The sequence below is a fragment of the Gallus gallus genome, chromosome 24 (assembly GCF_016699485.2).
Source record: "Gallus gallus isolate bGalGal1 chromosome 24, bGalGal1.mat.broiler.GRCg7b, whole genome shotgun sequence".
NCBI classification, from domain to species: Eukaryota; Metazoa; Chordata; class Aves; order Galliformes; family Phasianidae; genus Gallus; species Gallus gallus.
In genome coordinates this window covers 4,337,622-4,360,110 of record NC_052555.1, presented here as the reverse complement: position 1 = coordinate 4,360,110, position 22,489 = coordinate 4,337,622, and the positions used below count along the sequence as shown (strand labels likewise).

The 22,489-nt window shown below is 56.4% G+C and overlaps 3 protein-coding genes across 4 annotated transcripts; 2 read left to right on the top strand and 1 right to left on the bottom strand.

The window, feature by feature from the left end:
* Window positions 1–345: 345 nt before the first annotated feature.
* COLCA2 (colorectal cancer associated 2) lies at window positions 346–6,117 on the bottom strand. The gene is made up of 5 exons (XM_004948049.5): window positions 5,914–6,117; window positions 4,244–4,338; window positions 2,543–2,600; window positions 1,570–1,796; window positions 346–956 (listed from the first exon to the last, which is right to left on the bottom strand). The coding sequence occupies exons 1-5, from the start codon at window positions 5,918–5,920 to the stop codon at window positions 627–629; spliced, it is 717 nt and encodes a 238-aa protein (XP_004948106.2). The 5' UTR covers window positions 5,921–6,117; the 3' UTR covers window positions 346–626.
* An 8,073-nt stretch (window positions 6,118–14,190) lies between these two features.
* On the top strand, window positions 14,191–18,580 carry HINFP (histone H4 transcription factor). 2 transcript variants are annotated; one of them, XM_046903803.1, is made up of 10 exons: window positions 14,191–14,494; window positions 14,647–14,873; window positions 15,020–15,131; window positions 15,273–15,425; window positions 16,020–16,097; window positions 16,192–16,312; window positions 16,404–16,542; window positions 16,828–16,952; window positions 17,608–17,750; window positions 17,853–18,580. In XM_046903803.1, the coding sequence occupies exons 1-10, from the start codon at window positions 14,332–14,334 to the stop codon at window positions 18,128–18,130; spliced, it is 1,539 nt and encodes a 512-aa protein (XP_046759759.1). In that variant the 5' UTR covers window positions 14,191–14,331; the 3' UTR covers window positions 18,131–18,580. The 2 variants fall into 2 exon arrangements, with proteins under 2 accessions (XP_046759759.1, XP_417894.4); XM_417894.7 differs by having other exon boundaries at window positions 17,608–18,580.
* A 1,118-nt stretch (window positions 18,581–19,698) lies between these two features.
* LOC101751717 (sushi, von Willebrand factor type A, EGF and pentraxin domain-containing protein 1-like) lies at window positions 19,699–20,964 on the top strand. The gene is made up of 2 exons (XM_046903806.1): window positions 19,699–20,411; window positions 20,552–20,964. The coding sequence occupies exons 1-2, from the start codon at window positions 20,267–20,269 to the stop codon at window positions 20,725–20,727; spliced, it is 321 nt and encodes a 106-aa protein (XP_046759762.1). The 5' UTR covers window positions 19,699–20,266; the 3' UTR covers window positions 20,728–20,964.
* The last annotated feature ends 1,525 nt before the right edge of the window (window positions 20,965–22,489 follow it).

The window sequence follows — 22,489 nt, the reverse complement described above, 5'->3', positions numbered from 1 at the left end:
ACCAGGTGAAAACAGGGGAGAGGGGAAAGCATCACTGAAGGTTGTGGTGAAGGTGAGGAAATATTGGTTGGGTTTGTTGCTTTTGTTTTGTTTTTCTTTTTGGTAGAATGGAAGAACTTCCCTGTCTGCCAGCAGTCCAAATGTTGCATCCCCATCCGTTTGAGTCCCTCCAGCTCCGGGCAGAGGGAAGCTGTTCAGTTGCAAGAGCCACCAGAGAACGTTACTGTGGCAGCTGAGGAGCTGGGGGTGTGCTGGGGGTTGAGGACTTCTTCCCTATCTTTGTGAGCCTCCATCCGTAGCCACAGAGAAAGCCGCTGGCATTCAGCACACGAATAATGGGCAGCGTGAGCACCGAGTCATTTATTTGTGACACAGAGAGCTGGCGTTGATGACATGGGTTTGTAAGGCGGGGGGGGGAGGGGGAGGGGGGGAAGTTCTTAAAAACAAAACCAGGAAATAAAATAAAGACCCAACAACAAAAGCTACCCCCGACCACAGCAAACGGGAGGATGAATGTAGTGACAACACCGTGTGTGAGTAGTGATGAGTACGTTGGAGGCGGTGCAACCACGTGCAGTTCCCAGGCGACGATGCCCGCGTGAAGGCAGCGTGCAGCCCCCTCCCCATTAGCTGTAGCAGATGTCCCAGCTCCTGTCCCGCCTGAAGAAGTCGTCGGTGGGCGGCAGGCAGCCCGAGCAGTCCGTGCCAGGGCAGGGGAAGCGCTGTGGGACCTTGGGGTCGGTGTGCGGGGGGCTGCAGGCGGCACAGCAGCAGGCGAGGGGCGTGTAAGGGGATGGGGGGTGGCAGGGCCAGCCCTCTGCTGGGCAGCCGTAGGGCGCGGGGTCCAGGGCAGGAGGTGGGCTGTGGGTCAGGGGGGTGAACGGGGGCAGCTGGGGAGCAGGGCAGCCGTGGGGCAGCGCGTTGGGCAGATCAGCTGGGCTCGGGGATGCTGCAGCCTGCAAGGGAGAGAAAGGAGAGAAGTGGGTTTTGGTTTGGGGTGTTGTCTTGGGGACGCGGCGGGACAGCCGGGATTGTTGCGCTGCTGCCCACTCAGAGGGTCTGGCTGCACAGATGGGGGGTTGGCCCTTGGAGGACGTCCTGGTTTCAGCTGGGACAGGGTTGATATTCTCCATACTGCCTGGTGTGATGCTACGGTTTGGCTTTAGGAGAAAAACAACGTCGATAACACACCAGGGTTTCTAGTTGTTCCTGAGTATTGATGCACAGAACCAAGGACGTTTCAGCTTCTCATGCTGTCCTGTTAGGGAGGGGGCTGAGGGGCACAAGGCTGGGAGAGGACAGAACCAAGAGAGGCAACCTAAGCTGGCTGTACGGCTCTTCCATCCCACGTGGCATCGTCACAACAGCAGACTAAACCCAAGAGGCTGTTCCAGTCCTATGAGCGCTAACAGAGACCTTCTCCGAGCTCTGTGGGATCTCCATGCAGAGCACCACCTGCGTTGTGATGTCCGCGCTCATGAAACACCCCCGCTCCCAAATCAGCTTGCAGCTGCTTCGCCCCATGCTGTGACCCCATCCCCAGCATCCCTCAGAGCGCACGGTGCTTACCAAGCCCTGGTTGAAGCAGAGAGGGACCGGCTGGAAGGAATCAGGGATGTAATGTGATGGTGTCTGCAGGGTGCCCAGGGATGGCTCGAAGGCCGCCTCCGCTTGCAGGTAGGAGTCCACCAGCTGCTCCAGATGGCTGGGGCTCTCCTCGCAGGAGAGGCAGTTTGAGAACTGCCTTGACGGGCAATAGTTGGGAGCTGAAGAGATGGGTTCTGCATCAAAAGGTGCTGGGGGAGGAGGTAAAGCAAGAAGCAGTGCGTGATTCAGTACCTGTCCTCCCAAAGGGCAGTGTGTGCAGGTGCAAGTAGAAGTGTGTGGCTGGATGGGGGAAGGAGTGAGAAGTACCCAAAGTACATCAACAGATGGAGATTTACCACCCTGAAAGACCTTGAGTCATGTTTCTCATGTTTCTGTATTAACATAAGCAAATTGATTCCTAAATATTGATGATTTAATCATTTCCTTGTCTACACAATGTATATATTCACACCTGCCCAACCCTTGAGGTCTCTTTGCTTTGGCTGCAGAATGCTTGAAGGACCTGAAAGCCCCGAGCGCCCTTCCCCCTTTCCTTGGATATCCACTGAGATGGGGAAGGAGCTGAAAATCTGACACTCCTCTCACTGCTGCAGGGGCTGCCAGCAGAGCAAGGACAGCCAACCGTGCACAGTGCTCCCAGGTAACAACCTGCACGCAGCACAGGGACAGCAGAGCTCTCTGGGGCTGAGCATCCCTTGGGGAAGGGGCTCTGCCCTCCTGCAGCGGGAAGCTGCCCAAGCAGAGTGTTGGATGGTGCTCCTGCAGAGGGGAATATGTCCCCTGTTGGCCTCTCGGCATCCTCATCTGCATTCCATGGGCTCCATTCAGGTGCTGATTGGCTGCACTGCTGGCTTTCTGCCTTAACCAAGGGTTGGAAGGACGCTGGGCTGTACGAATGGCTGGGAAGGGACACTCGGGTGGGCTCTGTACCAACCTGGGTGAGGAGGAGACACCGACTCCGCAAACTGGATGCTGCTGCTGCCCCAGGAAACCTGGCAAAGAGAAGGGGAGAGGAGGGTCTGGAGGTGCCGTAACACAGGAGTGTCTTTCTGCACACTGAGGTAAGTCATTTTGCTTCAAGCTACTCATGTAAACTTCATTTATCTCGGGGCTGAGGCACAGCGAGCTTCTCTGGAACTGACAGAGCAGCATTCTTAGCCTGAGCCTGTATAGATAACGGGGCTGGAGGAGCACAGCATAACACTGTCAGCACGCTCTGCCTGCTGCCTTGCTGCTGTCACTGCAGCAGAGATGGGGCTGCCTTGCAAACCTCCCCACATTGATGTGTCCATTCCCAGGACTGTGGACCCCGGGAACTTGTAGGGATGAGCGTGATTAAGAACAAGCCATTGACAAGTGCAGCAATAGCTGCCTTGAAGCGTGTCTAAAGGCATGACAGGTGTCCCCATGGCCAGGCATCTCCGGATCACTGGGGATGGTGCTGATGCTGTTTGAGATACAGCGTATCTCCCCCTAACACAGCTCTGTGCCCCCATGGGAAGGGATGGGCTTCCCAAAGGATGCTGCAATCTGGAGCTGATGGGTCTGTGTTTGTTCCAGGAGCTTGGCTGGAGGGGAGATATCTGCCCCAAATGCAATGGGAGTGCTGATGCTTGTGCTCTGGGACTAGGATTTTACTCTGCAAACGCAAACCCTTCCCCACCCCCCAACACCCTTGGCTGTAACTTACACAGACTTCCACTACTTTTCCTCTATTCAAAATGCTGATAGCTCATTTCCCTGCTTACAGCTTCACCTCCCCACGTGTTTAAATCATTAAACAGTGGCTGCTCTGGGCGCCGGTAGGACTGCCCCTCCTGGCTTTGGCTGCAGATGTGTCCCATGGCAGAAGTCTTCGGGTCCAGCTCAGGCAGCAGCCGATCCCTCCAGGACAAGGAATCCACAGTGGGAACCTCCTGCCCCACTGCCTCCATTGGCCTTTTTCCTCTGTGGGTCAGACCAGCGCCATGCCAGCTGGCAGCAGGAAGGAAACCCAATCGCACGCTGTGCTGAGGCCACCTGGGAGCAGAGCCCCCCTATTCCCAAAGCCCAGCAGCTCCATGCTGTGCTGGCCCCGGCTGCCCCGCCTGGCTTCCAGCCTTGTGCAATCAGCTGCCATCAGGTACAGGAGGTGGGAGATGAGATGTGAGAGCCATGCCAAGACGTGGTGTCACGAACCGGGAAGCAGGAATGATTTATTGACCTTTTAATGCAAATCCCTGGCGCGGCTGGAGCTGGAGGGCTCTCACAAAGATGGGGAGTGTTTGCGTGCATGCGCTTTGCACACAGGTGAACCCACCTCCTTCCTTCCCTTCCCTGAGAAGGGACGGAGCTCAGGTTGTGCTGGACAACACAGGAGACTTGGATTCCCATATTCCCAACCCCTGCGTGGTTTCAGCATGGCACACCTTTGCCCTGGCTGCGTTGGGCAGCATGCCACGGGCACATCCTCCACCTGCACAAGGCTCAGCCCAGCACCGGTTTGCACCACTGTTGCGGTCCCGGCTGAGTTTCCTTCTTCCCTATCACCCTGCCGTGCTCAAACCCCACGTCACATAGATTACAACCTTGGCAAAAACATCAAATAAACGATGAAGGGAGGAGATACGCAGCAGACACCGAGTGGTTCACTCACCGCCGCGCCGGTTGCTGCTTGTCGTGCCCTCCTCTGCTGCAGTAACTCCTTAACAGTGATCTTCACTCTGACACCTTGGTACACTTTGGGCTTTCCTGAAAGAAAGGATGCAAATACAATTCTCAGGACGGGAGGCTTTTTGGGAGCACGTGGCATGTTTTCATGCACCCCCTGCTTAGAGCTAACAGACGGCTCATTGCTCTCTGTAAGCGACTTGCAATGGCAACTCAAGCTTGTGACAAGCAGGTATTTATGAGGGGAAAAAAAACAGTTGTTGATCATACATATTAATCATATAGGTTTTATTCTTGGCTATCTCTTTTTATTTTTCCCTCCAGGTGTCCTAACACCCAGCTCCATCTGCTGCATCCATTCAAACCCCCCTTGTGTTTGCTGCTCCCGGGACCTGAAAATAGAAATGGGAACTGCTTCACCCGGCAGAGGAAGGGCAGGAATCAAACAATACAAATACGTGGGCGGTTATTCAGAGGGTTAAATAAAACACAAATAAAATGCCTGCTTTCGTGCCTCCTTTCTTTTTTTGCCGAGCCTCAATTATCTCTTTGTTTCACTCATTCTGTGCAACTCCCATTGCCTTCAAACGAGCTTTTAGGATGCCTTTAATCCAGCCCCAAACAACCATCAATCATCAGTCACTACCCGAGGAGGGATTTTTAGTACAGGAAATGGCAAAGAATTTATCTCATCTGAAGAATCACTTTCACCTGTTGTACTCATGCTGAAATCCTTAAAGCCTCTGGCAGTTCAGTTTCCGTCCTGACTTTCTGCTCTTATTTCCATCCCACAGCCAATCCTACGCACACCAGCATGGTCCCAGCCCACAGCTGCTTGCAGGCTCCCTGTCCCACAGCAGGATGTGCTCACACATCGATGAAACCCCACTGCAGGCACTCTGCTTCCCCCGCTATAACCTCTCCCTGCTGCTGATGGATACGCAGCATCTCTCCATCCTGTCTGACCTCCCCTCCGTGCTCTGGTTGAGGGGATGCTGCCGGGGGTGCTGGGTCCCCATGGAAGCAGGGCAGCAAGCTCAGCTGGGGCTGCTTCCAGGGGACTTTGCTGAGCTGCACCCTCAGCTGAATTTAATGAGAACTCCCTTTAGCAGGCCCTATAGTCAGGAAGGGCACCCACCCTCCTGCAAGTCTGGGAGGCGAGCAGCGTGTCTGCACAGGGAGGCAGGCAGGGCTGTTGGTTGCACCATGAGAGCTCTCAGGACAACCCAACAGCTGAGGCACGGCCGCATCTCTAAGCTAGGGACCGGCTGGGGGGGGCTGTACCCCGAGAAGCCGGTGAGGGTAAGGCTGCCAGCTCCTCCAGGCTGAGCACGGAAGGGACAGGGGATGCGGGGCCGGGCAAGGTGAGGGCAGGCTGGGGTAGAGTGATGGCGGGGAGGGGCGGGGGGGGACGGCTGGGAGAGCGGAGGGTCCCGGCTGCGGGACCGGGGGGGCTCCGTCGAGCAGCTCTGCCCGCTGCGCTCCGCTGCGCCCCGGCCCCGTCGGGCAGGAGCCGCTCGCTGCCTCCACCCCGCTCCCCGCCCTCCCGTTTCCTCCTCGCCCGGGGAGGCGACGCTGCCTCCTCGCACGCCGAATGACCCCGCGGAACGCCGAAACGGCCCCAAAGCGGGCCGGCGCCGTGGGCCGGGGGCTTACCGGACATCCTGAGCGGCGGCGGCAGCGGCTCGCCCGGCGGCCCCAGTGCAAGCGGCGGCGGCCCCGGCCCCGGCCCCGCGGCGGGGGATGGGGGCTGGAGGCGGCGAGCTGAGAATTGGGGGGCCGAGGGACCCGGCGGCCTGGTGGCGATGCCAGGTGGTGCCCGCTCAAATATTATTGTTTTATACCTACGGGTATAAGTTTGAGTTTTTCTCCCCTAATGCCAAGTATTTAAAACCTCTAGAAACCAATGATTTGACAATCAATGATTGCGCGATACTTTCAATTTGAATATTCAAAGGCTCCACAAAATGGGCTATCTTTTTGTGAAACCGAGCACATCCCCATCTAGCAGAGGGTCTGGGGGAATAAGATCCGGCGGGGCTGCCCTCCTCACCCTGTGCTTTTCTGACATTTTCAGGGTTTTCTCCATCTTTCCCCAAACGAAGCAGATGCCTCGAGCCCGGCTCGGCGTTTTCCCCTCAGACGTGCAGGCTGGGCTCCAGCCCTCTCATATTTCACGTGCTACCTGCAGAGAGGACTCTGCAAGGGTCCGAGTGGCTTTTTGCACAATTTGTCGCTTTTTTAAGGGGAAATGCTCCAGATTTTGGACCAAAACGGCACTGAGCGGATGTGGCCAAGCAGAGAGGCCACAGTGGGTATGCTGGTGGAAACCACCTGGACCCTGCTTCTTCCCACAGCTCTCCTGTCCCTCTCCCCACACGCTGGCCTGGTGCTGCAGTTCACATGCCCGTTCCCCTAAATGCAAGCTGTGTGCTCTCCCTGCACCGGGCAGCCCCTCTCTCGGGTGCTGCAGCACTGGCCTGGCCCACATGCTGCAAGCGGAGGGGCTGCAGCCTGGTGGGATGATGCAGATTTTGGGCAACTCCATCCCTGCTTGATATCGATGTATTTGGGTTTTTTGGTTTGGTTTTTAAGTCGTGTTTAACTTTTACCCTGGGCACCACAGCAGTGTCGTGCCTGGCTGACGGCAGAAAGCAGGCCGGGCTGTTAATCATCTACCAGCTGCTCGGTTGGGGTTATTGTTGCAGCTGAATTTTTTCTTGAAGTAGAACAAATGCACTCAATTTCAGTGAGGAGTGGGCACAGTGGTGATCCCTTCCTTTGCTCTGCGCTTGTGCTGGGTGTAGGGGCACTGCCCCAGCAAGGAGCCCTCTCCCTGTCCTGTGATGCAGCATGGGGGGCTCAGTGGGGGCACAGGGACCTCCTGCAGCACCTGGTGAGGCTAAGTGTCCTGAAGCCCTTGCATTGCTGGGGATGCTTCCCAGAAGCCACGGCGGTGGTTGCTTCTGCAGCTGGAGATGCAGAGGGGAGCCTGTTCTTGGGTTAGGACCGTTTCCAGAGGCCCTGCCTCGGTGAAGAGCTGAGTGCTGGAATGGGTCAAACGCATCCAAAAGAGCTCTCCCGGTGCTCGGCTGCCGGCGCTGTCCCTGGGCCGGGTCTGTCTGTCCCCCCCCCCACCCCGGGCAAACAGAAAGGTGCGGCCCGAGAGCTTCGGGGCACGCGGAGCCGCGGGGGTTTGCGTTTCCCAACAGGTCTGAACAGGGCTGGGGAATCAGGAAGCGACAGCGGGGAGGGAAGCCAGGGCAGGACCGGAGCCGGGCGCTCCCGGCCGGCCGCAGCCGCACAGCGGGGCTCTGCCGGGGGGTTCCGGGGTGCGGCCGTGGGGTTGGGCGGTACGGGGACACCTGAAAGCAGCAGAGAATTCGTCCCGATCTCTGGTTGGGTTGGGGTTGGGAGGTACGGGGGCTCGCGTGGAGCCCGTGATTATGGAGCGTGGGAAATGTTGGGGGGCTGCGGGGAAAGGGCTCCTGCACGATCTCCTGCCGCGTCCCTGCACGCCCCGCGGGCGCTGGGATTCCTCAGGGAGGGTTTCGCTGCCGCTCCCGTGGGTACCCGAAGGAACGGGGCAGCCCCGAGGGGCAGCGCAGGACTCGCGTGTTCGTGTGAGCAGAGCTACCTCTAGCGGCCGCGGCTGCACGCCGGGCTCGGCCCCGATGCCGGCTCCGGTACCGGGCGCTGCCGGGGGGATGGAGCACGACGGGGGCGGGGGGCCGTCCGTGAGAATTGCTGTCATAAGCTACGTGTGGTGTATCACTGCCTCTGTTTGCACCTTCTGTTTGAAGGACCAGCTAGGAAAAAGCACACAAGTAACTCATTTGCTTCAGTAATAAACTATTTTCCTTCTCCTCCAGCTCTCGGAGGCTCGAGATGGGCCTTTCATCTCATTTGCCCAGACAAATGTGTGGTGAAGGGCTGGAGGTTTGCTGTGGGCTGAGTGGAGCTGGCTCGTGGGGAGCAGCAAGAATGAGGATGGGGATGGGGAGCTGCCCAGAGTCAGTGAAGGATGTTTCCAGCAGGCTTAATGGAGCTGTTGTCTGGGGATGGGGAAAGCTGTTCGTTTAGGAACTGATCTCGATCAGGGAAGGGAGCAATGAGATGGGAGCAAACAGAAAGTTCCTGCTTGCAGTAACCAGCCGGGATGAACAGACCTGCAGTGAGCAGGAGAGAGGGATGGATGAGGGGAAAACACAAACCCCCTCTGCAGGGGCCAAACAGAGCCCCCTCCCCGGTCAGGAGTCAGTCTGGCTTAACCAGGAGCATCAGCCCAGGGCTTGTAGCACCTGAGAGAGCACATCTCCACCTGCAGTGAGCCAAATGTGCTTGGGGAAGGGAGAGGGGTGAGCCTGTGCCTGGCAGCAAAGCCTCCTGCCTCCGTCCCAGCCTCTCTCCTCTTTCCCATCCCAGGACCTCAAGGAACAGCACTGTCAGCTCCTGGCTTTGTGCTTTCTCTCTTCAGCTCCAGGGAAGACTGGAAGGCACAGAGGAAGAAGGGGTTTTCCATGTGTCACCTCCGTCAAAGCAGGTCGGAACTGCTAATGGCCTCTCCTCCCTTTTGGGATTTCACGTAAGGCTATAGGGATCTTCCCTTTGTTATCACTGCTTTTGTGTTCACTCTTTTCAATACCTTCCTCTGGGGCTGCGTCTTTCTCTCCAACCAGCACGAAAAGATGACTGAGTTGTGTTGCCACTGACCCACAAAAGATAAAGGCATGTTACCAAATGTCTCTTCGAAGCAAGGTAGTCCTCTGAGCATGGAGCTCAGGAAGGTGTTGGCGTGGCTGCGCTGTGCTGCGTGAGCCTTGGTGCCATCACTATGGGGAGATTATCTTTGAGATTTCAAGCCTGAGGCCTCTGAGGTTTAGCAGATGTAGGCTAAGAAGAGATTTCAAAGGACTTGGGCAGAGCTGGTGGCAGAACTAGTGAGATAACTGGTTTCTTTCCCATATGTTTCAAGGTCCCTCAGCACAGCCACAATGCTGAGCAGTTATTTTGGCGTCAGCACAAAACGGGTCTCAGTAAGAGTCGATATATGAGTCCTTGGCTCATCAAAACAGGCTGAATCTGCATGACCTGAGTACTGGCCCTAGCTCTGTCGTGCTGCATTTCCCTGCTGCAGAGCCTCTTGTGCTGGCTCCTGGTGAGCTGTGTGTGGAGGCAGTTGTCTGTAGCTCCTGGCTGGGTGGCTGTGGTCAATGACAGCAATGTTGAGCGCAATAATAATACCAGCAATCTCCTCTTGGCCCCATGGTACAGGAGAATTAGCCCCGAGTGACCCTTGTGCTCAGGGTGGTTAATTCCTTATGTGCACTGTGGCAAAGATGCCTGCTTCTCGGGGGCAGAGCTCATCCATGGGGCTGTGTTGAGCTCTGTGTCTGGACACTGGCTGCCTGGTGATGGTTCCATGGGTGGTGATGGTGCCGTGCTGTGTTCAGTTTGCATAGCGCAAACAGGAGGTTCCTCCTGCAGCAAGCAACCAAATTCAGAGGTTTAGATTTGAATTAAATTTGCCAGCGCTAAGACTTCCTTTTGGTGCTGAGGGAGGCTTGCAGCTGCTCCCTGCTCCAGCATGGAAATGAGCCCCAAGCCCACACGAATTGCAGGAGGTGGCAGGAAGGAGCCCTGTGGCCTGCGGGCAGACAAGATTCACCCCATGGGGTTGGGGCTGCACCTGCTTAGGGCTGGGTGTCTGCGTGGCAATGGACCTCAGTGGGACCATTGCTCCAGAGATGGAGCTGCCACATGCAAATCGGGGCTCAGCAGACGCCCTTCTTGCTGCATGAGCTTCTGCCTGCCCATGGCTACAGCATCTCGCTGCCAGCTTGTCTGTATTCTCTTCTGAACGTTTGGCTGAAGGTAATGGTGCAGCCCTCTGCATGAGGCTTTGGGCTCTGGTCGTAGCAGAAAGCAGGACAGCACTGCTGTTTGACACCCCTAATGCTGCATTTGGGGAGGGCTTCTCTTTCCCTCATTCAACAGCAGTGCCTCTGCAGCTGCCCACCCTTAGCTTTCCCTGCAGCAAGCACACGCGTGTTGCAGGGAGCTTGATTTCCATTGCTTCCTGGCTCCTTATCAGGTGATGAATGGTGCGGCTTAATTTAAGCCCATTAACCCATTTCCTCCTGCATGACTTCCTCTCAGTGCAGGGGGACTGGGCTAGCTGGGCTTCTGCAGCACATCTGCTTAGTATCAGTGCAGCCCACACATGTTCAGCTGTCAGAAGCCCTGGCCCCGCATGTGCTGAGGTTGCACCATCGACCTTTCCTTGCACAACAAAGATGTACTGTTTTTGGAGGCAAGATCACGCTCAAAGAAAAGATGCCGCTCAATTAGGCGGCGTGATAAATATACAAAGGGTTGCTTGGTTATCTGCTGGTTGCTTTGAGTCTGGATTGTGTTATCTGTCAGATAAAGAGCTGCCCTTACAGCTGGTCATTCCATGATGTGTCGCAGTGCATGCGCCCTGCACAGCAATGTCTTTTGTCTATCAGAGGGAATTAGCAATAAGGCAGATATTTGCATGAGATACACAGGGCTACGGAGCTTTGGGGTATAAAGCAGAGGTCAACAGAGGAAGCAGTGCCTGTCTTGTAGCTCCTTGGGCTTTCCGTTGTGCTTTTTGAAGTGCTGAACAGAAAAGCTGCCTCCAGAAAGGCAGTAAAGCTGACAGTCCTCAGGGAGGAGGATGGGTTTTGAAACGAGAGCCAACACAGCCATCCCTTCCCAGTGCTCCCCAGAGAAGTCCTTCTGAACTGGGAGCAGCGTGTCCCAGCTCCTGTCTGTGGCTCAGGGGTTCTCCTGCCTTTCTGCTGCTGCTTGAAGGCAGGTCTTGCATTGTTTGGTTGTGCTGCTTTTCTGCCTGTTTTGTCACAGTCGATGTGCTTAAAAGGAAAAGCGCTTGAGGGTCCCTTCGAGGTTTGTCCCTTTGTTTTGCTAAAGGTAAAAAGCCCGAAACAAACACCTTCATGGGGGGGAAGGGGGGCAGAGGGGGAAGAGCATCACAACTCCCAGCATGTGCCTTCTGCTGCCCATAGTTCAGGTTTTTGTTTGCCCGGAGAAAGCCTCGTGTGATGGGGAGGTTGTGTGCAGATGGAAGTGTCAGCACAGTGCATTTATGAACTTAAACCTTGTGGTTTAGCCTCTGTTTTATTCCACGCACCCCAAACTGGAAAGTGCAATGCGTTCAGGGTAGGGGTGCACTCTTGGCCCCCATTTCTGGCAGTAAGATGCCTCCCTTGCTCTTCTTCTGTGCTGGAGCTGCTGGGGAGGGCCATCACCCCATGCACACCTCAAGGGATCTGTGGGTGTCCCCTGAACCCTGCTGTGACCTTACTGCCCTGACCTCTGCTTTTCCAGGCTCCTATAGAGGGGAACCACTGCATCCACAAGGATCAAAGCGCCCTTCAGCCTGGTGCTGCCCACCACCCCTGAGCAGCTCAGTGTTCAGCTCTGTGCCTTTGCAGCCCCCAGCCCCACAGCAGGTGGGGGTCATTGCTTCGTTAGCACAGCTGAGCCTCTTCAGGGCTGGCACAGGGCCTTGACAGATATCCCCAAACCTTTCCAATGAGGCTTGGCCCTCTCAGACCAGGATGTCCCCATGGATGTCCTGCTGCAAGCCCAGATGGCCGCAGATGTTGTCTGGCTGTGCAGAACGTGGTGGCAGGGGTGGGATGACGGTTGCCTAGAGTTTTGGGAGAAAAGCCTGTGATTTCATGTCTGCTTAACATTAGCATGTTGTCTTTCAAAGGTTTGATTGTTTTGGACACTGGGAAGCGGGAGAGGAGCACATCCTAATGCTGCAAAGGTTGGACACCCTGAAATCCCCATGCCACATAACTCCCATCTGACAGCAACAGAGCTGAATCCTGCAGCAGCCTCAGCTGAAGGCTGTGGCATGCTCTGGGCAGCAAGCTTTCTCCTGAGGCTCTCTGCCCTTTGGGGTTGGGTCGGTGCCATACAACGTGCTCAGTGTGCAGGTACATGTTCCTTACAGCTGGAGCTGTGAATGCAAGTAACTGCTGTGATACGCAACAGGCTGGTGTGGGCTTTGTGGAGATGAAAGATGGCTCTGAGTCCTTTATGGGCTGCTTCTTTTGTCTCCTTTATCCCAGCTGATGGGCTGTGCCACGCAGCTCGCACCTGCAGGACCAGGGAGGAGTGTGCAGGTGGGCTTTTATTGAGGTCTTCCAGAGAAAAACTGAACTTTGAAGCTAATCCCTTGGATAACACCCAGCTGTGTTCTCCTGGGAGAACACAAACAGCCTTTCCACAGCTGACTCGTTTGATGTCTAAAAGCGGGATTTACCATTTTGCCTGACTGATTTTCAGGATGCGCTGTTTGGCTCCGTTTGCCACTTAAATTCATATGGCATTTTACCCCCAGGTGCACAGATACATGGAGAGCTGGGAAGGGATGAGCAGAGGGTGTAAGTAACGCAGAACCTCAGTGCTGGGTTGTGGTAACCCCAAATGTTTTCTGCTGGGTGCAGAGATTACAGTTTTGGGGCAACTTCCCCTTGCATTTGGTGTTCGGATGCTGACCAGAGGGAGATTTCAGTCAAGTCTGGGCACAAGGCAAACACTTTGCAAGAGACACTGCTCCCAAAAACCTTATGATCAAAATAGTCAGAATAGATGTGAGTGCGGTCTGTGTACTGACCAGTCAGCATCTGTGCACAAGCCAGGACACAGCCAGAAATGGATATCACCTCTTACTCTTGGGAGGGAGAGAATGTCCCTGGCCACCGTGCTATCTGCAGTGCCTTGGATCTGGCTGAGAGGTGCCAGAAGGGCAGTAAGCTCCAGGCAGCTTGGTGAGGTGCAGGCAGATGTGAGATCCCAACAGCAGGGAGCTGTCTCTGCTTGATCAGCAGCAGGCTCAGCTTGCCACCTGCCTCCTGGCAGGCTGTCCATCCAGTTTTGTCTCTTGTGCCAGGTATTTATGTACTTTGGTTTGGATAGGAGACAAATTAAATCCCTGCACCGTCCCAGCTAATAGCTTTGCACTATCTGGCCAGTCCAGGTGTTTTCTGCCCCACTTACAAAACAGTGGCATGGAAAACAACAGCAGATCCTGTAGAAAAGAATTGAACAGAGATAAAACAAAACCTCAGCTTGCCTTCTGTTAGGTGGGGCTCAATCCCGAAGTTCTGTTTTCATTTGACAAAGCATCAAATCCAGCTGTTCTATGTAATTCAGTGAGTTTGGATGTGTACTGTGTACACAGTAGGAATTATGGAAGCAATTTTGTGTTGATAGGGCATGTTTTATGGAGCCTTTTATAGCCATTTAGTTTTAGTGTGGTATCTCCCTGTGCCAAAGCAAACTTTCCTGGGAATCCTATCTCTGTTCTGTGCCACAAAAGCTTGGTGCAGCAGATGCAGCACTCAGTGCGTGTTTGTTTGTTTCCAACCGCCGCTTCAGTCCGTCTTCTCCTTACAGAGAGTATGTTGCATTGTCTCACAGTGGGAACCACGCTCCTGGTGGATGGCTGGGGCTGTGTTTTGTGTCCAGCCAGGTGTGTGTGTTTTCTGCTTGCGAATGGGAGGAGTTGTGCGTACAACAGCTCACATTCTGCTACTGTAGCAGCTGCAACCTGTGTCAAAACACGCAGTCCTCCATGTATGGAGCCTAGCTGTGAGGACAGGAGGTTGCCAAGCCTCATCATACGCCGGTCCCACCGCTGCCCCCAAAGGATGGCACCCGCGACCCTGCTGCGGCTCCCGGGGGGGGGGGGGGGGGGGGGGGGGGGGGGGGGGGGGGGTGGGCAGAAATGTGCCCGGAACCTTTGTGCTCTTCCTCTCCGCCGGCGGACGCACTTGGCTTTTCCTGTGCGCTGATTGGTCGGCGGCTCCGAGGGGACGGCTGCTATTGGCTGAGCGGGCGGCGGTCCTTTGGCTTCCGGTGTCCCCCTGTGAGGCGCTTCCGGTCCGTCCGGCTGTGCCCGCGGCCCCGCTGTGGTGTTCGGGCACCGGCCGCCTCTTTGCGCACACGGGGCCGCCCCGGGCCGGCTGGGGGCGAGCGGGAGGGTGAGGAGAGGCCTCGGCGGCTCCGGCCATGCCGCCCGTGAAGGCCGGCGGTAAGGAGGCGCTGGTGCTGCAGTGCGAGTGGGAGGCGTGCAGCTACGTGGCCTCCGCCATGGAGGAGTTCTGCGGGCATGTGGCCCAGCACCTGCGGCTGCACCTGCCCGGCGAGCAGCGAGACGAGCTGGACCCGCTCGGTAAGGAGCGTCTGCTGCGAGGGGGTGGGACTATCCTGGGGAGAGCGGCTCTGCCTGCCGCGGGGCTCAGGTCCCGTGAAGGCCCTTGTAGGTTTATTTGCAGTGTTTACCTCAGATCCTTACGGTCTGTGCATCTTCTGTGTGTGTTGCAGAGGAATACACGTGCCTGTGGCAGGAATGTGGTTTCTGTTCCCCGGAGAGCCCTGCCGACCTCATCCGCCACGTCTACTTCCACTGCTACCACACCAAGCTGAAGCAGTGGGGGCTGAGGGCCCTGCAAGGCCAGTCGGAGGTGAGCCACTGCCAGCTGGACTTCCAGAGCCGCAACATCATCCCTGAAATCCAGGAGAACTTTCAGTGCCTATGGGAGTACTGTGAGGTGAGGACAGAGACCTAGTCCTGCTTTCCCGAGCGTTGTCTGTAACATGGGAGCCGAGGGAAGGGGAGCTGCTTTTGTCCTGCCCGTTGTGCTCTGGCACATGCTGATCTCTTTACTCTGTTCCGTCTGTCCCTCCTCCCCGACAGAGATCATTTGATAATCCCGAGTGGTTCTATCGGCACGTGGAGGATCACAGCTTCTGTTCAGAATACAAGGCCGCTGGCAAGGAGAACCACGTGGTCCTCTGTGGCTGGAAAGGTATTGGGTGCATGCAGGGTATCTGCAACAAATGTTGTGTGGGTCTATGCAAGCAGCCTGCCACACAGTCAGGTCGCAGATGCTTGGCCTGTTGAGCCCCTGAGCAGAGGATCTTAACGGCGTCCTGTTGTTCCTGTTCAGACTGTGACTGCACCTTCAAAGGGCGCTGCAAGCTGCGGGAGCACCTGCGCAGCCACACGCAGGAGAAGGTGGTGGCCTGCCCTACCTGTGGTGGGATGTTTGCCAACAACACCAAGTTCTTTGACCACATCCGCCGTCAGACCGCGCTGGACCGTAAGCTCCTGGGGGCAGGGGAGGAGTGGTTGGAAGCAGCCCTCTGTGGGACCATTTCAATTGCTAGAGCTGCCTGGGGCACATGAGCAAAGGGATCGGGCATGGGAGTGGCTTTGAAACAGCCTGGCTTCTCTGGTGGCTGGGAGCTGTGGTACTGATGAACCTGAGAAGGGTCTTCTTGCAGAGGCAAGAGAGTTGGAGCCTGAGCCCACTGCTGTAGCCAGAATGGTTCTATTTGAGGGGAATCCAGCCTAAAGTGGAGGGCAGCAGCTGGGCACTTGCAGCAGCTCTGGGGTTTGCATGTTGTGTCCCTTTGTGCTATGATGGTTGCTCCCTAGATCCTACACTGGCAGCAAAAAGAGGGTGCACAAACAGAAGGCAGAGTGGTCCTTGCAAGTGGTGCTGGTTTTTTTTTCTGCTTGTTTGTGTCTTTTGGCTTTGTAGTTGGTGTCTTCTATCCCTGACTGGAGGGAGGGTTCCTTGCTCCACTGTAACTACATCTCTTTTCTCATTTGTTGCTCTTTGTGTTCTACTCTCTGCTTTGGTCCCTTTCTTACTTCTCCCTTCCCTCTCTTCCTGGTGCCGTTACTGCAGAGCAGAGGTTTCAGTGTTCTCACTGTTCCAAGAGGTTCGCCACAGAGAGGCTGCTCCGTGACCACATGAGGAACCACGGTGAGTAAAGGCCCGCTGGCGCAGCTGAGGCTCTGAAGTCTTTGTTCTCCCCGCTCTGTGGTGATGATGTTTTTCCCCCAACTGTTTCCCACAGTGAACCATTACAAGTGCCCTCTGTGTGACATGACCTGCCCACTGCCCTCCTCCCTGCGCAATCACATCCGTTTTCGGCACAGTGAGGAACGGCCATTCAAATGTGACTACTGTGACTACAGGTGAGGAACAGTGCTTTCCGTCTTCCCTTACTGTTCGTAGAGAAGCGTGTGTGTGGTGCACAGTATTCTTTGTTCCCCTCTTTCCTCTTAGGTGCAAGAATCTCATTGACTTGAGGAAACATCTGGATACGCACAGCAAAGAGCCAGCCTATCGCTGCGAGTTTGAGGCTTGCAGCTTCACTGCACGTTCCCTCTGCTCCATCAAACTGCACTACCGCAAAGTCCACGAGGTAGGAAGGGAGCAGAGGGTGACTGCTGTGTAATCTCTTCCAGCGAGGCTGAGAATCTCTAAATGCAGAAGCGTGAGAAGGAAAAAAAAAACTGAAGTCACCTGAAGAGCCCCAGACTGACCAGGGCTGTAGGAATGTGAGCTCAGATTGCATTCCTTTCTTCTTGCTGCAATGACAGCTTGTGTTAGTCTTGGATAAGCCAGTTCTTTCCTCTGTTACATGTATGGGTACCAGCCGTTCTGGTCAGTCTTGCAAGGTGTTCACATCCTTCTCTCTGCTTTTTAGGGTGACTCAGAGCCCCGCTACAAGTGCCATGTTTGTGACAAGAGCTTCACACGTGGAAACAACCTCACCGTCCACCTCAGGAAGAAACACCAGTTCAAATGGCCCTCGGGGCATCCTCGCTTCAGGTACTGCTCATCCTTAGCTCCTCACACCCTCTAGTGCAGCAGCTGGAGCCACATTCTGCTTCTTGCTGGAGCCAGCAGAAACATGGCAGTGCTTGGGCCCTGGTGTTTGCCTGTAACGTGCTCAAGGCTCATCTCCCAGTGGCTGGGAAGCACTTGGAAACAACCATTTGTTGGGATCTCACACAGCAATGGAGCTGTGTTGCATGACAGCTCCAGCAGTGGGTCAGAGATCAGGCAGTGGTGCCTTCGCAGCTGCATCTCACGATACACCTCAGAGTTTGGCAGGGGCCAGGTCCAGGTGTACCACCTAGAAAGAGCTGCTGCAGATCAGTCTCCTGACAGATGCTTTTCTGCATCATCTCCAGGAAATTCCTGAAGAGTTTCCAGAGCTTAAAAGCATGGGGGGTGAGAGGGTGAATTTCAAATGCTCCGGGTGAAACAGGATGGGAAAAGGAGATGGAGTTGAAAGATGACAAAGGCTTGGCTGAATTCGTAGAAGCTGCTGAACAGATGTGTTTTTTAGGGCTATGGGCTAGGTTTTATTTTACATGTCTGTTGTCGGGTTTGTAGTGCTGGGCTTTGGAGCCCAGAATACAGTGCCCCTTCCTTGGCTGCTGCTTCAGGCTGTTGCCCTTCTCTTTGGACCTGTGTTCAGGTACAAGGAACACGAGGATGGCTACATGAGGCTGCAGCTGGTGCGCTATGAGAGCGTGGAGCTGACGGAGCAGCTGTTGAAGGATGGAGAGAAACAAGAGGAGGCACTGGATGGCTCCACTGATGGTGTGGTGCTGTCTGAAGGTGAGGGAAACCTGCAGGGCATCATTCTGGAGGCTCCAACAGAGGCTCCCTCTGTGGAGAGCAACGTGTCCGAGCCACACGTGGCCCTGCTGCATCCTGCAGCCTGCTCTGCCGACAGCTCTGAGCAAGCACAGCCCAGTGCCTTCTCAGGAGCAGTGCAGTCCTCGGAGCAGGAGCCCAGCACCCCAGCCAACCCCGTCATCCGTGTGGTGAACCGGACCAACGAGCACGGGGAGAGTGAGACTGTGTATTATATCATGGCCAGCACGCCCTCAGAGGAGCGGGCAGCAGCAGCCAGCGGGCTGGCTATGGAGCTGGAGGAGAATGTCATGGACCGTCTGCAGAAGACAGCTGAAGAGCTGGGTATCCATATTGTGTGAGGTGCTCACCTGAAAACCTTGGGCTTCCATGGGACGTGGTGCAGGGAAGAGGTTGGGAAACAGGCAGGGGGAAAGGGTCCAGCGTGTCTTCTGCATGCAGATGGCTAGCTGTCTCCTCTGCCTCCCCCATGACTTGTTCTCCATGGGATGGCATGCTCCTCTTCTGCCTTCATCAGTGCTTCCCTGGACATCATCTTCCCTGACTTGTTCAGCCAGTGCTGTCAGAGGTGTTTGCACTGCCATTCCCGTTTCACTGCATTGATCTCTATGGGAGGAGAGGACTGCAGGAAGGTGCTGGCCCTTGCAGGCTACTTCTGCCCTGCAGCATGGGGGGTTTGGGGCCTTCCTGCTTTTGTTCTTCCTTGAGTTTGCTCCCCACATTGGGGTTTGGGCTCCTGGTTGGGTGGAGTGTACTTTGGAGAGCCAAATAAAGGTCAGACTGCCAGGCCAGCCAGCATCTGGTGTCTGTTTTAGCCACATTCTAGCCCGCTGAGGGATGTTGTGGTGCCATGGTGAGGCCAAGTTGCCTAGGGTCTGCAGCGTGGGGCAAGCAGTGCAGAGCTGCCAGGATCTGTTGGCACATCCTGTGTGCTGCTGCTTGGTGCGGCTGCTCCCTGCCTGCAGTGTGCAGTTCCACATCCCCAGTGGTGGCACTGGAAGGCCAGGTTGAGCTTAGGCTCTTGCTCATTGCTGTCCTGGCATGGGTTTGATTTTTTGCTGCCTCCTTCTGGCCACCAGCATCAGCTGCCTACAGTGTTGTTGGTTTTTTTTTTTTGGTTTGTTTATTTTTTCTGAATCTAAAGAGTAACCTGATCTTGTGAGCTGAGCCAGCTTCCTCTTTTGTACGTGATATGGACAGTGTGAAGCTGGAGTGACCCTTGGATCCTTATGGCGCCGCGTGTGGTGGTGATGTGCCCTGATGGAGGCAGGGAGGCAACCTGGCTGGTCTGGGCCAGACACTGACTTTTCCCCTCGCTTCCTCAAGCAGTTTGGCAAAAGCTGCTGGAATTCCAGGTTAATGGAGAAAATCACTTTACGCTAAACCCTTGGCCATCTGCTCACTTTCTAATTACAAGCACTGTGGGTGTGATCCGTGTTTGTGCCCTCGGCCAGGAGTGATGAGAGCAGCCCCTCGGGCCTTTGCCCTGCTTGAGATGGGCAGAGCTGAAGTGGGGAGAGCCCCCTGCCCCAGGTTGAGTAGGAAGGTCTTCTGCAGCTACACATGGGTGTGAAAGCAAGTCGCCTTCCTTGGACTGGTGAAATGCATATGAAGCCAGGCCCCTTGTGCTTGGGCTGAGGCAGGGCAGGGGGCAGCTGGTTGCCCCAGCAGCTCTGATGGCACGCACTGCCAGAAGATGCTGCTTGCTCTGGTGTGAGCATCCCTGGGCTACCAGCATGCAGTGTGCCGTGGCCTTGCCCAGCCTTCCCTGCTCGGCGCCTGCTCGCTGTTGCTTGGCTGAGCTGGGCTGCAGATACCTTCGAGAGAAGGAACTTGTGCCAAGTTTGCATTCGCAGCACTTCCATCTTGGCTCCCCTTCCAACACATGAGCTCTGCTGCCAAAGCCGTGGCTGCGCCGCTGCTCTCAAGCTGCAGCATTCCTGCGCTACCCAAGTGTTTGGTGTTGGGAGTGGGGTGGTGGCTGAGAAGAGTTGTCCCTTTAAACACTGGGTCCGGAGAGGGTAATCTGCCAGGGATTATCTGATGGGGAGAGGATTGGCATCAAGAGGAGTCTCCTCCCTCTCCTGGGCCCTACGGCATGCCATCCTGTGTGTATGGAAACCAAGTTCACTTTCTCCTTGGCAGTGCTCGGGGTGTGGGGAGGAGAGCAGTGCTTGCGCTATGGGGCTGGGTCTCCTCTTCCTCACCGTGCTGGCCATGCTGGTCTCCTGTGAGCACCCAGAAGGTAACAGGGTGTTTGGGAGAAGGGTTGCTTACGGGGTGCACTGGGGCTGCTGACACAGCAAGGAGTAAGCCCCTGTGCTGGAGCTTGGTGCTGGAGAAGCCAGAGCCTGGGGGCTGCGAGTGGAGCAGGGCTTGTGGCTGAGCCTTTGGGCACCACTTACAGCAGGGCTCAGGGCTGGGGAGCTGCTGGAACGGGTGGTCCTCTGCCGCAAGCCCCACTCTGCCTTGCTCCCATGGCACCAGGAGACCTGGATACCTACTGGTCTGGCACTGCACCCATCTGCATGGGGGGCTGCAAGGGGAAGCATAAGGAGCTGAAGAGGAGCCAGTGTGGGAATGGCAGCTGCTGCTGGCTGGGCTACAAGTCCTTCTGCCGAGGTACGGCCACCGCAGGGACGTGGGGGGCTCTGGGAGTGCACGGGGCGGGTTTGGTGCCACGCATGTGTGGAACCTCCCCACGTCCCCATCCACGCGCGTCCCACCGAGCCGCCTGCCCACGGGAACCTCCCCATCCCCAGTGAACTGCGGGCGGCCCGAGGCGGACTTCAACTCAGTGGTGTATGGCAATGACTGGTGGGTGGGCTCCGTGGTGCGCTACAGCTGCCGGCCCGGCTTCCTGCTGCTGGGGGACCCGGCCAGCGCCTGCCAGTCCAACGGCCGCTGGACGCCCAAGCCCACCTGCCTCCGTGAGTAGCATGGGGTGGGATGGGATGCTGTTCCAGAAGCCCACCGTGGGGAAAAGGCTGGTGGGCACACTGGGGTTGCGCTCCAGTCTTGTGCTCTTGCAGGGATCTGCCTGCGAGGCCGGATCGAGATCAGCGAGCGGGACATCAGCGGGAGGTGCTCGTCGTCCTGCAGCACCCAGAGCCACCTGGGAGCCTCCCTGCACCGCGGCTGCATCAAGATCTCCTCCTGCAGCACCAAACGCTCGGGCTGGGTGCGCTGGTTCCTGCGCTGTGATGTCTGCGAGTGCGACTGCCACGTGCCCTGCGGGGAGACCCGGTAGCGGTGCCCGCCTCTGGTGAGGGGCTGATGCTGCCCTTGGGGAAGGGCTGGCTGCAAGCTGGGGGCTGCTGGGCAGCTCAACGTCTCTGCTGTCCTTACAGCTTCTTCCTGGTAGAGCCGAGCATTCTGCGCTGAGGTCTGCTGGCCACGCATCTCCAGTGCTGGGCTCTTCCTTTCCATAATCTCCATCCATCCTGATGCTGTCATCTGGGAGAAGAGGTTTGGGACTGCCTTCCTGCCTGGCCCCATCACACAGCGTGCAGGGAATGCTGTGGGCAGCAGGAGCAGGGCAGCTGCATTGAGGACTTGGAGACCTCCGTCTCTCAGCCGTTCTTCCTGGCTGCTCCCCGGAGAAGGCTCACATCCTCTTCTAGCAGGGAGGCAGTGCTGTGCCTGTCCTGCAGGCTGCCGTTTCTCTCTGCCAGCTATTTCCTGCCCCTGTGTGCAGTCCTGCTGTCCTGCTGCTCCAGCCGTGCGGGCAGGGTGTGGGGGCTGCTGTGCATGGTGCCTGCAGGCTGGGGCTGCTCCTTCCTGCAGTGTGTGGTTTTGCTCTGAGCCCCCCCATCCTCCCCAGGGACATCTCTGGGTAGCTGATGCCTTGCAGCCGGGACAGGAGATGCAAGGGGCTGTCCTAAAGTGCACAAGACCCCTCCTTGGTCCTGGGTTCCTTGGGATCCCAACCCTCAGCCCTTCATTCTGCCCCATGTCCCCTCATGTCCGACTGTTGTGATGGTCTCTGCATGCCACGTGCTCCCCAGAGACACCTTGGATCCCTCTGAAGCAGGAATGGAAGAGCCAGAATTGTTATTCCCTGGGGAGGAAGAGGGGCAGGAGCATGTGTAATGGAATCAGCAGGGGAAACGGGCCCAGCAGCAGCACCACCACCACCGTGGATAATTAAAAAGATTGTTTACAGGAAATGATGTAAATTTGCAGTTATGCATGGAGCTTCTGCTGCCTGCTCCATCCCTGCAGCCCTGCACAGAGAGGGCAGGGCCAGGACCAGCTCTGCCTGCCCCAGGTGTGAGCTGCCTGGGTCAGGAGGCAGCGTGCTGTAATGGCCTTGGGCTGAGCCCAGCACCTCTTCTGCTCCACGAGGAACTGACTGCAGGCCTCTGTGTGGGGCTGACTCTGATGTTGCACCCTCTCCAGCACCCCCTGCCCTCCCCTCTGCCTGCATCCCACTCCTAAAGGGCCGCATCCCTGCCCCCAGCTCTGTCCCAGCCCCAGTCTGGCTGTGGGAGGGGAAGGATTTCCTTAGCTCACCAGATGGGTATTTTAATTAATACCGTTGTTAGTGCTGCTCATTTCCATATGTCTTTTATGTTGAAGTGCTGTGGTGGGTGAGAGGTGTGAGCAACAGCGAGGATGGAGCCAGGTGCAGCACGGGGATGGTGTGCAGGGGAGCGTGTGCTGGGAGCAAGCTGGGGGGTTGGCACCCTCCCACCAGG